We start from the raw sequence: 15744 nt of genomic DNA, 5'->3' as shown, positions 1-15744 counted from the left end.
GATTTATAAAGGGAATTCTGCACAGGTTGTTTTCTAAGTGTGCTCACGTGTTGATTAATCTTGTAGTGAAATGCGGCACAGAAACCGAATTTGCTGATTAAATGAGTTTGTTTTTGCAGAACTCAAACTTGGCGAGTTGCTCCATGCAAACTGTAAGAAATTTTTATTTAATTTTTTTGAGCAAAGAAATACTTTTACATGTAATTCAACATTTGGTGCATTTGCTCGGTATATGTAATGCTCGTGTTCCTGTAGGTTTGGTCTGTTTGAGGCGATGTCAGCCATCGAGATGATGGATCCGAAGATGGATGCTGGAATGATCGGGAACCAAGTCAACCGTAAAGTCCTCAACTTTGAGCAAGCTGTTAAGGTAGCACTCGAAAGAGCTGGTTTCACCTCGCTCCTGATATTTTATTTTATATAATAATGAACCTAAATATAGTGAGTTTAAAGGGTTAGTTCACCCAATAATGAAAATTCTGTCATTAATTACTCACCCAAACCTGGCAATAAGACTTTCGTTCATCTTTGAAACACAAATGAATATCTTTTTGATAAAATCTGAGAGATTTCTGTCCCTCCATTGACAGCAACTACCACTTTGACGCTTCAAAAAGATAATGAAGAGATCATAAAACTAATCCATTTGAATTTAGCCGTTTAGTCCAAATTTTCTAAAGAGACACGAATTTATTGTTATTCAAGAGATCACTTTATATGATGAACAGATTTAATTAGGCTTTTATTCACATTATTCACAGTACTCTACTTTACTGAAAGTGTACTCTCTTTTTTTTGTCTCTATGTAATTTTTTCCCCTATTTCTTATTCCTTCTGTCTTCCTCTTTTTCTGAAGGATGAGGCCATACGAGTGAAGGATCTGAGTATTCCTGAGCTCATCGGGATCATGGACACATGTTTTTGCTGTCTGGTCAGTATTGATATCACCACACACAAAAATTGTGTTTCATGAAGCTGTGTATCAATTACAAAGTAAAAAAACATTATAATAATAATAATAAAGTGTCTGTATTGATAATATATATATATATATATATATATATATATATATATATACACACACACACACACACACACACACACACATACACATACACACACAATAGAGTAAAATAAGCATTCAACAAGAAATTAATTTGTATTAAAGAAATTAATAATTTTATTAAGGAAGAAAGCATTAAATTGATCATAAGTGACATGAAAGACATTTATAATGTTACAAGATATTTCGATTTCAAATAAATGCTTTTCTTTTGAACTTTATTTTCATAAAAAAAATATTTGGTTATATATATATATATATATCATGGTTCCACAAAAAATATTATGCAGCACAACTGTTTTCAACATTGACAATAATAAGAAATGTTTCTTCAAATCAGATCAGCATATTAGAATGATTTCTGCAGGATCATGTGACACTGAGATGGTAGTGTATGCTAAAGAAAGCAGTGGCTGGAAAAAGCTTAATTTGAGTTTACTGACTGTATTGAATATTCTGTCACTGTTGTCTTCATCCGTCTCAGATCACATGGCTGGAGGGGCATTCTCTGGCTCAGACTGTGTTTACGTGTCTATATGTTCATAACCCGGATCTTATTCAAGACCCTGCTCTTAAAGCCTTCGCTCTGGGCATCCTCAAGATCTGCGACATCGCCCGCGAGAAAGTCAACAAAGCTGCTGTGTTTGAGGAGGCAAGACACATTCAATTGTCTTATTTGACTCTTGTTCAAATTCTGTTGCTTTATTAAAGTGCCCCCATTATGCTATTTTAAATGTTTCCAGATTTTGTTTTGAAGGTCTCCTACAATAGGTTTACATACACCCAAGATAAAATAAAATGAAATAAAAATACATACATTTTCTAATAACATACATTGCATCTTCACCTCTTTTCTCACAGTGTCTGAAACGTTTCGATAAAGGATTCAGTCTCTCTAAACCCCTCCTTTCTGAGAGCCTGCTCTGCTCTGATTGGTCAGATGGCCCAGTCTGTCATGATTGGTCAAGTCACCTTCATTTATATAGCGCTTTTACCAATATATATTGTTTCAAAGCAACTTTACAGTGATAATAGGAAATCAAAGTAACAGAGATTGTTTTGGCTTTACAGCAGCTCTAGAATAAAGTTATTTATGGAGTTAGAATCATGCCAAAACCTCACACACACACAAAACGTGTTTTACTCACACCCAACGATTCACAAACAAACTCAGTGTGGTTTGCAAATACAAAACATCACTCACAAACTAATGCATTTTGTTCTGCAAATAAAAAACGTACCTATCAAACAGTATGTTTTACATATACAAAGAAACGTATTTCTTCAATGACAAAAATATCCTCCAAGTACAAACTCAAATCTTTCAAGTACAAAAAAAAATCCTTCAAGTACAAAAAAAACCTTCAAGTACAAAACAAAATTCTACAAGTACAAAACAAAATTCTACAAGTACGAAAAACTGTCACGTGACTTTTGGCACTAATTTTCCGCCTTGCTGATCCACACACAAATGCCTTCAGATCCACACACATGCTAGTAAACGGTCATGTAATTCGCATTCCACAACAGCAGGTGGCGCTGTTGCCGACTTGCTTAGCGCCGCCACGGACATGGAAAGAGAAGAGAAGAAGAAACGCTAGCGTGGGGGTAGTCTCAGCCTCAGACGTCACGCCCACGGAACGTTGGCTAAACGTCTGATGCATATGGTCAGAGAATGTCTAATAAGGCGAGAAGTTTCACTCTCAGTAAACTTCCGGCTTTTGAACTGGTTGCAGTTCCACTCTGATTCCATATGAGGGCGCTCACAGGACGAGTGCAGAATGAATGGAGGTCTATGGCGCTATACACATCAAAATCCACTTTTCTCAGGATATAATTTTTTGTCTAGTAATTTGAATGTTGTATTCGAAAGGAGATGCAAAGAAATTACACACTGCTGGATGTTAGATTTTTTAGAGTCACTTATTTGCTTTAAAAAGTCTTTTAAAGTGTCAATGACGTCATACACATCGTACGACCAGAGATACTGCTTTACGGCAATCCTTCAGTCACTTTGGTGCTTTCGCGCTCTGCACTTTCTTTTCACTCGAGGCATCGACAACACAGCTGACACAGGTAAATACACGTGCTAGAAGAGTTTTTGTTTTGTTTGTTTCTGGTCCCGCTTCGGATGCCACGATGCCATCAAGCGGCATCTCTGGTCGTAATCAGTCCTTCACTGACCAATCAGCGTTCATTAGCAGAATGCTAGCGTGTTATGGGCAACAACAACTCAACCTGTAAGAAATCAAAAGGACTTAAGTACTCGTTCATTCAACTTTCGACCTATAACCCATGTTGAGCTTGCAAAACCTACAATCAAATCTGAGATTTCTCAACGGCAGTCGGGTGAAAGATACAAATTTAGCCGTTTAGCCCCATAGACTCCCATTCATTCTGCACTCATGGGCGATCGCCCCCAGTGGAACTCTGGTGGAACTACAACCAAAATTCGGTACAGTAGGACTTAATAGGGAGTGGGCAGGCTCTCCGTAGATGGGCTCTGATATGGTACACTTAACTGGAAACACTTCAGGAATGTCGAAGTCGTCATCTGATTGGTTGAATTTTATCGGATTTCCGGGAGGCGCGAGTGTCGCGTTTATTTTCGGTCCGCCGGGAAACAAAGCGCAGACGTGTAATTGCGTTTCCTACTGATTTACTCTGTGTTTTGATCAGATGTGGTAATGTAGACGCCATTGTTGTTATACGTGCACAAACAGATCAATGACTTACTGCTTGTTTTCTTCTCCTTCTTTGATTTTTTATGCTGACTGACTTGTTGCACGCCGGTGTGATGAACAATCGGGTCCGGCTGAAGAAATGGGTCCGGGCTGAGGACCCCATTAGTATGCCAGTAGCCTTACCTCGGCTAGAGCTGCTGCTGCTCTCTAGTCTAGTGGAGTGGTTAAACATGAGATATAATTCGTCTTGTGGGACGATCTTTGAAATCATTAATCTATATTTTGTTCCCTGGCAAATCGTTTTGGCTGAGGGCAAAGTTTTAGTTTCATAACTTTATATAACGTTAAATTATTTAGGCTATTTATCTTTAACGTTGTAGCCTGCTGACTTATGTTTGACTGAATCGTTTAATTACTTTATTTCTTGACTTGTATGGCTACTTATACTTTCATAATTGCTATTATTGATCAATAAAACTGAAATTTAACAAAAAGAGACAGGGTTGTGTCATTTTATTTTATATAGCCTATGTAAGAATATTTTAATATATATATATATATATATGATATCACCAACATGGCATGTATTTTTTTCATGTATGGGATGGGAAGTATTTCAGAGTATCACTGACAAAGGCTCAAAAGAGACCATGACTTTCTAAAAGATCTTTTAAATACAGATTGTTTGTGTTTTTGTTTTACTTTTAGGACTGGAGAACATCTGGTAATGAGATGTCACTTTTTTCTGTTTGTTAAATGCTTAGTTACGGTTGGGATCTCTGCAAAGGAATACCTTCTCACAACATAGCGACACTTTTTAGTTAACTTAATGAATTACTAACGTAATGATAGCAGTAACACCAAAACGTACTTTGCAAGATTAATCGCTGTTTTATATGGATTAACCCTTTCATGCATAGTGGTCACTACAGTGGACAGCTATTAAAAAAAAAAATTCTTAAATTTGCACGGGTTTTGATGGCATAGTTGCACATCATCCTCTTCAGTGGACCCACCCTGGTGCATCATCCTATATATTTAAACCAAGTGGCAAGCCGTTGTGCTTCGATTTTTTTCCCCCTCCAAACCAAGATGGCAAATGGTCAGTCAGAAATGCCAAGTTGCTCCGGAATATCCACCCATTCCTTCTATCCTAGGAGACTCTTGTAGGTAAAAAAAAATATTGCAGCATCAAGCAATATCTAATGAGTCCTATCAAAGTTGGGTCATTATACGTAAACGTGCCATTTTGTGTCCCTTAGAAAAAAAAGCTCTGTAAATCTTAATAAACCATAAAACAAATAAAATATTTTATAATTTAGTTTCCATAATATGTCTAATAATATAAGAATAAATTAATTTCTGTTTCTTTTGTTTTTAAAGGATTTTAATCACATTTTTGTGCACAGCATCTTGCAGAAATGTTGAAAATGGCATGTCCCTCAGTATGATTTTTCTACTTCTCCTTGCATCATCTGCCTTTCATGAAGTTGATGGTAGAAGACAAGTGTTCTCTTCTTTTCTTTGAGTTCATGTAATATCTGAAAGACAGGGACACGCTCATTGTGTCAGCCCTGTTACCAGAAAAGCATACGTTAAAAAGTTATTTGTACATATTTAAAAAGGGATCTCCATATCTCAGCTCAGGAGAGGTGTAGAGAGCCAGGACTTGCACTCATCTCTACGCCTCATCGCCCTCTATCAGAATCCAAGGTTTCAAGAAGATCCGAGAAACTTTATTTTTCGACCCAAAAAAACTATAAGGTTTTATTTTAACCCTGTCGTTTTTTTTGGGTCGAAAAATAAAGTTTCTCGGATCTTCTTGAAACCTTGGATTCGGATAGAGGGTGCTGATGCGCAGACAGGAGTGCAAGATTGGAGGCTCTAGAGCCTTCCAGAGCTGAGATATGGAGATCCCAGGTAGCATTTGTTACACTGTGCAAAATAGTGGTTTCACGGACAGTGGAATTTTGGGATGACACTTGGTGCTACGGACTCAGGGGAGCCCGCTGAGTGCTGATAAACAGGTTTCATCAAAATATTTCGAAAGCTGAGCTTAAAAACCACCGTGTCCGCGAAGCCACTATTTTGCCGCCAAATAGTGGTTTCGAGGACACTCATTTTTATGCAAATTAAACACTGAAATGACTTGAAAATTAGTGTGATGTGTTCAGTTGAGCGTGCTTAGTACAGTGGGGGTGGTTTAATTAACGAGAATTGATATCACACATGACGGGAGAGCAAAAACACATAAATGTCCCAGATCCAACCTATTCAGAGGATGCAAAATAATGGTTTCACGGACACTGCATTTTTTATGCACATCAAGCACTAAAATGACTTGAAAATGAGTGTGATGTGTTCAGTCGAGTGTGCTTAGTACAGTAGGGCTGGTTTAATTAACGAGAATGAAACTTTTTTAAACACCAAACTTTTCCGCCCGCTCCAGGGGGCCGTGGCGAGATGGAAAATGTCTCCCCCTAGTCGATCGGCCCTTTCCAAGCGGTGTTCGCGAAACCACTGTGACAAATGCATTAATTTAATGGGTGGGTGGGAGTTTTATAGAAAATTTGGCACGGTGACCCCTGGGCCCGCCCCGATCGACATACCGAAAGCGCCGGTCTGTAGAGCGAAGGCAAAAATATTCACTAACCCTAACCCTAAAACTAACATTTTCAGCCTCTAACATTAATTGGCTAGTAGGAGTTTTATAGAAAGGTCCCAGGGGCCCCAAATTCGGCACGGTGACCCCAGGGCCCGCCCCGAGTGCCATACCAAAAGCACAGGGCTCTAGAGCAAAAGTGAAAAATTTCAGCTGCTATTGGGGATGCGAAAGTGGACTGACTTTGGTGGCAGCGATATCTCTGGAACATTTCTCATTTGCAAATGCCTTTGCATTTATTTGTGCAATGAGGTTGATTGTGGTGACAAACTTTGAAAGTAGTGCATATAACCTTAATGTATGTATGTGTATGTAAACATGAAGGTACTTTGTTTTTGTTAAGGTTGTACACAACACAGTGTACGTGACATAAATGTGTATGATACATAAATCTTATTTATTAGGCCTAAATATGTATATATATAAATAATAATATATAAACAGATATATATCTGATTTCGTAATGTACGTTATTGTAATGCGTTTCTTTACTCGTAAAATCAAAAAGTGATCTTATTATGTAATGCATGTTACTTGTAATATATTACTTTACTTATAAATGAGTTATAAATGAGAAGAGTTGTAAATGAGAGACAACTTCTTAATGAGTTTGTCTTATATAAAAGCCCTTAAAGTGATGAAAAAGAAGAATGCAATAAATAGTGTTTGCATTAAAGAAGAATATGATTTACAAAACAAAAACACAACCAAGCCCCTTTAACCTTTCAATCTTTTTTGTTTAATACTATGATTATCATTTTTCTTGTTGTATTTGTATTTCTTTTATGCACCTGTTCTGTATATTCTAATGCAAAGATGTAATGATATTGCCATGCCGTTTGTACATTACAAAAAAAAAAACTATTAGAGATAATGTTTTTTTACCATCTACAATATTTTTGCACACATCGAAAGGGCAATATATATATGTTACACAGGTTTTTAAAAACAATTTAACGCGACTCATCAATGGAATAAATGCTTTGTGGGATCTCCATATCTCAGCTCTGGAAGGCTCTAGAGCCTCCAATCATGCATTCATGTCTATGTCTCAGCACCCTCTAACATAGTGGTTCTCAACGGGGGCGTTCAGAGAACAACGGGGGGCGTTGGAAGCAAGATTTTTGGGCGTTCACGTGTTAATGGGGGCGTTCACGAGTTTAAATATGTAACGCAAATTTTTGTTCATTTACTTTTATTCATTTTAAGCATTTAGTCATTTAGTTGTAATAAACACTTAAAGTGGGCTATTTAAAAAGCATTAGGACTATGTTTTTGTTAAATTAAGTTGTAAAACATAATTATGCGCAGAGTGTGATATAATATTGTGTGTGCACGCGCGTCTATGGTGTGCGTGAAAGAATACGTCAGCAGCGCTCAAAAAAAAAAAAAAAACATTCGTCCACAGCCGCTCTTCTCCTGACCGCAAGTCTATGGGATTAATATCCTGCCATGATTCAAAACTGAAAATAAAGTTCTGAAAGGTTGAAACTAAGTGTTCGAAAACTCAAAATCTTACAAAAAAAAGTTTTGCAAGATCGAAAAATAAGTTTTGCAAGCTTGCAAAATGTAAAAAAAATAAAAAATATCTCTGCAAACATTATGTTGTTTTTGAGATTTCCTTCTTCAGAACTGCAACATTTTTTTACGATGTTGCGCAAACAATTTTTCAGAGTTTCAAATTTGTCAGTGTTCTCCCACTGTATTAGTTTGTTTTCCAGGTTTGAAACCTTGTAAATGGTGATCTGAAAACTGGTGTGCGAATGTGTGAAAAAAAGTTTTGAAACTCTGAAAATAGAGTTTTGCAGGCTTGCAAAGTGGTAAAAAAAATTAAAGCTGCAAGCAGCATTTATCGGGGTTCAAGCATTTAAGGCCTTTAACCCTCTGAGGTCTGAGCTGTTTTCTGGGCCCTGGAGGTGTTCTGACATGCTCTGACATTTCTGGTTATTTCTGTTACTTGTGACATTTTCATGGCTAAAGTCTAATTACACTGTATTCAGCACAAACTCTGCTACAATAATATATCAGCAGCATGTATGTAAAAGTTTGTAGTTTTGAGATAATGACATTTATGCGTGGTTTTTGAAAATACAAAAAAAAATTCTCACTGAAATAAGGCCATGAAACCCATACTGATTATTTCTTCACAAGACTTTTGAAAATTGTATGACGTAGCCTAGAATATTTGCTGCAAAACTATGTGAAAATCACCCTGACTGCTCATTCAGATAAGACAATATATTGATTTAAAAATTTTACGACGTGTTTTGTGTGAAAAAGCCTTATGCGAGAGCTCATTAATATGTAAGCTTTTCTCACCTGAGAAAGACAAAGAACCTCCCCTAACGGCCCTATTAGGAGCTATCAGGCCCCTATCATTCTGAGCAACCTTGCACAATACTGTAAATGAGGAGATTTAAAAAATAATGGCTTTTAAATTGTTTGGATTTATTTACAACACAACATAATCCAAAGATACACAACAAATGCCAAAAAAGCACTTCAAAGACAGAGACCTTTGTGCCATTCCTAAAAACATTGTACATACCTTTCATTTCCAAGATTTTCACTTTACCATGTTCACGTACTGAGACTCATGTGAATGTTGAAGTCCTCAGTGGCATCTGGGACCTGAAAAAAAAAAAAGTGAACATACTGATATCAAGAGAAAGGCCTGCACGATTTTGGAAATAAATATTAGATTTTTCTGGTTAAAATTGCTTTTTAAAATTCCTTTTTAAAATTCACAGAATACACACACACACACGTTTCCAACGATATATAATATAATGAACACCAGGTTTGTTGTGCCTTGTAGGCATAAGGTATATGCGCAGTGCGGATAAAATAATAATAACAATAAATAACCTATAGCAGCCTATAAATCTTCCAAAAGAAGCTAGAGAAAAATATATTGATTATCATGTTACTTCAAATGTTTCCATCCGTTATGATGATATGAAATGAGATAATAATAAAAACATGAAGCCGTTTGGTGCGTTTTGCTTTCATCCAAAATATGATACATTCAAACGCGATCGCTTGCAAAATATGATACATTCAAACGCGATCACTCTCAAATATAAAACATTATGGTTACCATAAACATATCTATGTTTGAGCAGATATCCACAAACACAGTAAACACATATGATACATTCAAACGCGATCGCTTGCAAAATATGATACATTCAAACGCGATCGCTTGCAAAATATGATACATTCAAACGCGATCGCTTGCAAAATATGATGCATTCAAACGCGATCACTCTCAAATATAAAACATTATGGTTACCATAAACATATCTATGTTTGAGCAGATATCCACAAACACAGTAAACACGGGTCTAAATATTATAATATTCCCCATATATCTAGCAACAGTTCAGCTGCAACGTGACATTTATGCAACAATAACAAACTAGGCTATGTAAGAATTTCTTACCTTATCTTTCTTGTCTTCAAATCGCGTTCTTCTTCTTCTGAGGTAGCCTAAATCCAATGTAAGCTCAGGCACGTCTTTCAAACTCGACGAAAAGTGAAGTGAAGTGTTTTGTTGTTGAGGTAACGAGCGCGTTCGCGTTCCATGTGGAGATTTGCATGTGAATATCTTTTGCGCGAGTAGGCGTGGCCAAATTAACTGTAATGAGCAAGCGTTTGAGAAGCTGGACATCTTGTTGGTTTTATACAAATTACTTAAACAGAGAATATTTGTTTTCGTTTTGAATCCGATCATTTAAAAGTACACACTTAAATGTTTATAAAGGTATATGGCTCATAAATGTGTGACAAGTATTCGCTGAGTTTTGTTTCAGTTTATAGACGTGCTCAAGAAAAAAAAGTTCACCGCGACGGAGAGGCAGAACGCACACCCTGTTTATTTTCTTTATTTTACAAAAGCACAATGTTTTGATTTGATTGTAAGTGGACACATACAAAAGGAGAAATATCACAGATTCTTTTTTTATATTTCTTTTTTCTGTATGACCATAAATGATGGAGTAATTTAAGTTTATAGTGCTACAATGTGGAGAAAATCCGGCAAAACGCGTCGGCGCGTTTGTCGACCTCAGAGGGTTAAGCACATAAGCATTTAAGACATTAAGTTTTATTTAGAAAGCTTTTAACCACTGAAATAATAGATGGAAAAGTCCATTTACAGCCAATACAGGCAATTTACCATAGGAAATATATGGTTTTCAAACCTTTTTAACAGTTATAGCGCCACCTATGGTCCGATCAACATGAAATTTGGCATGCTTATTTAGAATATTATGGCACATATGCTCACCAATTTTCGTGAAGTTCTGAGTTTTCGTTTAGGATTTATAAGCTTTTGAGTGCATTTTGCCACGCCCATTTTCTTTATGACCCAATTATAGCCATACGAAAAATTCAAAAGTTCAACTTTTTTTCGATAATTATTGATCAGGAGAGTCCAGAGAATTGTCCTAGACTGGTCTGGTTCCGATCGGGCGAAAAACCAGGGACTAGTTCGCAAAAGTAGGTTTTTAACATATTCGCGAATAATTAATGAACGATTTGATTGACAGCAATGGTTCTTGAGGCAATGTTGTTCAGCATGAGCAGATCTATCAAATGATATGCATTTTGTGACAATAAGTGTAACACCACGTGATTACAGAGCCGTAAAACTCGTTAGCGCCAACTAGTGGCCGATTTCTTTCAAAATTCTTACAGACCTCTAGGGCTATGAGTTGAACATGCCCATCGAGTTTCGTTCCGATCGGCCTCCGTTAACCTTGTCTAATAGGTGCTCAAACTTCATTGGCCGATGGCGGCCATGTTTTTTGAGATACACCAATGTCCTCATAGACATACATGACACCTTGGGCCAAGACACTGCATACCAATTTTCAAGTCAATCGGACTAACGGTCAGGTGGTTAAAGCCTGTTTTATGTTTTTTTCATGTTATAGCGCCACCATGTGGCCAATCGCCGCGATTTTTTTACTGTGACCTCAGATTGACCTCTTACACATGTGTACCGAGTTTGGTGAAGATACCTCATTTACTTCTGGAGTTATAGCCATTTTAGTAAAATAGGCCCCTCCCACAACGTACGTTTTGGCGCCCCTTAGCGTCCGTGAATCGAAATTTCAACTTTTTTTCGATAATTATTGATATTCAGAATCCAGAGAACATTTCTGTACTGGTTTGGTTCGGATCGGGCGAAAAACCTAGGACTAGTTTGCAAAAGTAGGTTTTTGGCAAAATTCAAAATGGCGGAAAATCTATCATGGCGGAAATGAAATCGGAGATATACGTTTTGTTCGTCAGGCATCCAGCTTTCCAATGATATAAGACACTTGAGTCTACGACATACGGTCTAGGAGTTCTGAGCAGTTTCGCGCTTTTGGTCGCTGTAGCGCCACCTATGGGCCGATTTGGCTAAGTCCGTGTATCTGAGTAGCGAGCAATACTACTACCATTTGACCAAGTATCACGTCTCTAGGCCTTACGGTTTTGGCTGCACGATGCGTTTTAGGGAAGAATAATAATAATAATTAAAGCTGCAAGCAGCATTTAGCGGGGTTCAAGCATTTAGGGTCTTTAAGCACATAAGGCAGTTTAGTGAGTTGTCTGAGTTTTCGTTTAGGATTTACAGGCTTTTGAGTGTTTTTTGCCATACACATTTTCTAAATGATCCTATTATGGCTACCCAATGGGTAAAGTTTAAGTTTTTTATATAATTATTGATCTAGAGAGTCCAGAGAATTGTACTGCACTGATATATTTCCGATCGGGTGAAAAACATAGGACTAGTTCGCAAAAGTAGGTTTTTAACATAATCGCAAGTATTTAATGAACAAATTAATTGACAGCAGTAGTTTTTGAGGCAAAGTTGTTCAGTATGAGGAGATCTATCAAATGACATGCATCACGTGATTACAAAGCCGTAAAACCTGTTAGCGTCAACTAGTGGCCGATTTCTTTCAAAATTCTTACAGACCTCTAGGGCCACGAGTCGAACATGCCCACCGAGTTTCGTTCCGATCGACCTTCGTTAACCTTGTCTAAGAGGTGCACAAACTTTATTGGCCTATGGCGGCATAGACATACATGGCACCTTGGACCAAAACATTGCATGCCAATTTTAAAGTCAATCGAACTAATGGTCAGGTGGTTATAGCCCTTTTCATGTTTTAGTGATGTTTGGCCTGATCTCCATTTTAAATAATTATTTTAAAGGTGCCGTAGAATGCATTGATATATTTTAAATTGTTCTATGATATCTCTGAAACAGAAATGTCTTCAACAGTCAAGTAGTGGATAAAATCACTAACGTTACTTTCTGCTTGCGGTAGGGGTTGTAATGGAAATATAACATTAGTTGGAACTGCCCCCTTCTTCAGTATCAAACGATGAGCGAAACCTGCTTGATATTGTCCCAGGTTAGAAAAACTGTCAGTGGTGAAATGGGCAGAGCAAACTTACAGCTTTGAATTAAAATGGTAAGGTATCCTGTTGTAAAAATCAACCATGCCTGTTGGCAGTTCTCTTTTGTGGGAAGGGAATGAAAAGTTCTGAAATCCGCAGCACAGCCTCGAACATAACATTTATATCCATGATCTGACATTTTCACTATTGTCCTTGCTTGCTTCTTCACAATACCTGCAGAACTTCTGATGATTCGGCTGTGCAGGTCCACGTTAACACTGCCTGGCCTAGAACATGGGCTGGTATATGCAAATTGGGGGGGTATAAATATGAATGATCCCGACTCCAACGTCACAGTCGGTGTTATGCTGTAATTCACTCATTTTTCAGCGGTCTTTTGCAAACAGGAGATTTACACATGAAGGAGGAAACAATGGTGTTTGAGGCTCACGGTATGTCAGTTCCTTGTCCAGAACTCTTACCATTCAACTATGCCAAGATAAATACAGTTTTCAATTGTATGGCACCTTTAAAATAGTTGATTAGTAATATAATGCTTACTTGTAGTCTGAAATGGCTTTAACAAAAGAAGAAAAATATTCTTAGATGTCTGTTCATTCTAATCATGTACAAATAAAGTAGCACAGTAAGATTACATTTATTTGAATGCATTAGTGGGTGTGTGATTGCGCTGTGTGTGCAGCTTATCAATATTAAAAGTGAAGGTGTAGTTGATATCTTTGTTGATAATATCTGTAGTAATCAGAAAAAAACAATTAAGAAATAAAGAATTAAAATTACAAATAATATTCTGTTAAGATATGAGTTACAATAACATGATTTGCAATAGTAATAATATCAATACTATATGCACAATACACAAAGATTAGACTCTCAGGTCTGTGTCTTTCAAAAACATTAGTATTGCAGCCAATGTGAGTCTGTGGGATTTATAAACAGACAAAATATGATTTGAAATGTTATTTTAATGATTTTATAAAGTTTAAACAATATTTCAAATGGAAACTAACTGGAAAATAATATTTTAGTAAGCAGAATGAAGCAATGAGTGGTCTTCTGGTGGTTAAAATGTAAATGAAAACAATAATACTTAAACAATAATACTTAATACAGTAACCATGCTTCAACACACACATGCAAACACATTTGGTTGTAGATGTAGATATTTTAAATTAAAGATAGGTAACAAAATGATAATTGCAAATCTCCTCCGTATAACACCATTTTCAGATTTCAAATTAATCACTGAGAAGCAGAATTGTTCAAACTGAGAGCTCAGTACAAATGAAGTGATAAACTGACAAAACATGATTGTGTTATAATAGGTGATTTTCATGCAAGCAATTTTATATAGTCTAAAAATGTATGCAAAAGCACAGGTAAAAATATTTTTATAAGTAGAATGTCCTGCAGAGGGCAGTAGAAGACCACTAATTGACTCACTTTCATTTGAAAGACTTTTTTATCCACCAGTAAAACAAAGCAGTTTTACCATGTTCTTTCCATTAAGCATGCTTACACACACAGACACACACAGACACACACACACAAAGACAAATATGTTTTCAATGTTTTTGGGATGTTATTGTGAAAATATCTTTTAATGGTCTAACCATTTTCACATATTTCTTTGTGATCTGTATTATCAGTAATAATAATAATAAATAGCTTTAAGCATTTGCTTGTTGGCCAAAGCTGAAAGCTGATAAAAAGATTAATACTATGTCTAATACTGCTGCTCCCTCTAGTTGACAACAGTGGAATTACAGCCTCCATCTTACAATTGAAGTGAATGAATGGGAATTAGTTTTTTCACTTATATCTCGGGAACCAGATGGCGAAAAATTCTAAACCTCAGAGCATAGATAGTGCTTGAGGAGCCCTGTTGAATGAGACCATCACAGTGTTTTTGGGCGATTGGGGCCGGGAGCTATGACCATTCAAAGGCATGTTTTTGGAGCAGTTTTCTCTGGAATGCCGAGGGCAAATTACACCACATTTGAATCGAAGCTAGCCAAGGATGGGCCCTTTCCAATGAGCCCTCACACAAGGTTCGGGGTGATCTGGTTCGGGAGTTACGGCCGTTCAAAGTCGGGGGTCCCGCGGACTAGCGTTCCGTGGGGGGGGGCGCGCTCCCGAGGCTCGCGACGCTACGTTTCGATCAAGAGCCCGGAGAGGTCCTTACCATCAAAATTTGAGCGCGCGGCGACTTTCCGTTTTCGAGTTATGAGTGAATTTGTACTGGGGGGGCGTGGCCTAAATGGCGGACAAGGTTTTACTTTCGTTTTCTAAATGTAAAACAATTGTCAATAGTAACACTCCAATAGATGCATTTTGACAAAATGTGATTGTAAATGTTAAAATAATGATTTTATAAAGTATAAATATGAATTATATAACAATATTAGGGAGTAGTATGATGAAATGACAGCAGGGGGCAGTACAATACCACTTATTGGCTTAATATGCCATGTTATATCATTTTTACCTTTTTAACTGTTATAGAGGCAAATTTTGTCCGATCTGTCTGAAATTTTTCATGCTTGTTAAGAGTAACATGTTCTGACTAGATCTGAAAGATATTTAAAAGATATAGGCTTTTGGGGACACTTGGTCAAGGCTACATATTAAAGTGACCCTATTATAGCCATCCAAATGAAGAAGTTATACTTTTTCTGATAATTATTGATCTAGAGAGTCCAGAGAATTGTACTGCACTAGATTTGAATATTATGATTTGAAAATTATAAGATCATAAATGGAAAACACCATTTACAGCCAATACAGGCAATTTACCATAGAATATATATTGTTTTAAAGCTTTTTAACAGTTATAGCGCCACCTATGGTCCAATCTCCATAAAAATTCCCATGCTTCTTTAGCATGTTATGTCACATGTGCTCATCAATTT

General features: G+C 36.9%; 1 protein-coding gene across 1 annotated transcript; it reads left to right on the top strand.

Moving 5' to 3' along the window:
* The first annotated feature begins 255 nt into the window (after positions 1-255).
* On the top strand, positions 256-1833 carry LOC311098554 (N-alpha-acetyltransferase 35, NatC auxiliary subunit-like). Its single transcript, XM_084138797.1, has 3 exons — positions 256-370; positions 857-931; positions 1548-1833. The coding sequence occupies exons 1-3, from the start codon at positions 275-277 to the stop codon at positions 1770-1772; spliced, it is 396 nt and encodes a 131-aa protein (XP_083994923.1). The 5' UTR covers positions 256-274; the 3' UTR covers positions 1773-1833.
* Positions 1834-15744: the final 13911 nt, after the last annotated feature.

This window comes from Abramis brama (genome assembly GCF_963993115.1).
Source record: "Abramis brama genome assembly, chromosome: 16".
Taxonomy (NCBI): domain Eukaryota; kingdom Metazoa; phylum Chordata; class Actinopteri; order Cypriniformes; family Leuciscidae; genus Abramis; species Abramis brama.
The sequence above is the reverse complement of the archived record's forward strand: the minus strand, read 5'-3'. Positions and strand labels throughout refer to the sequence as shown.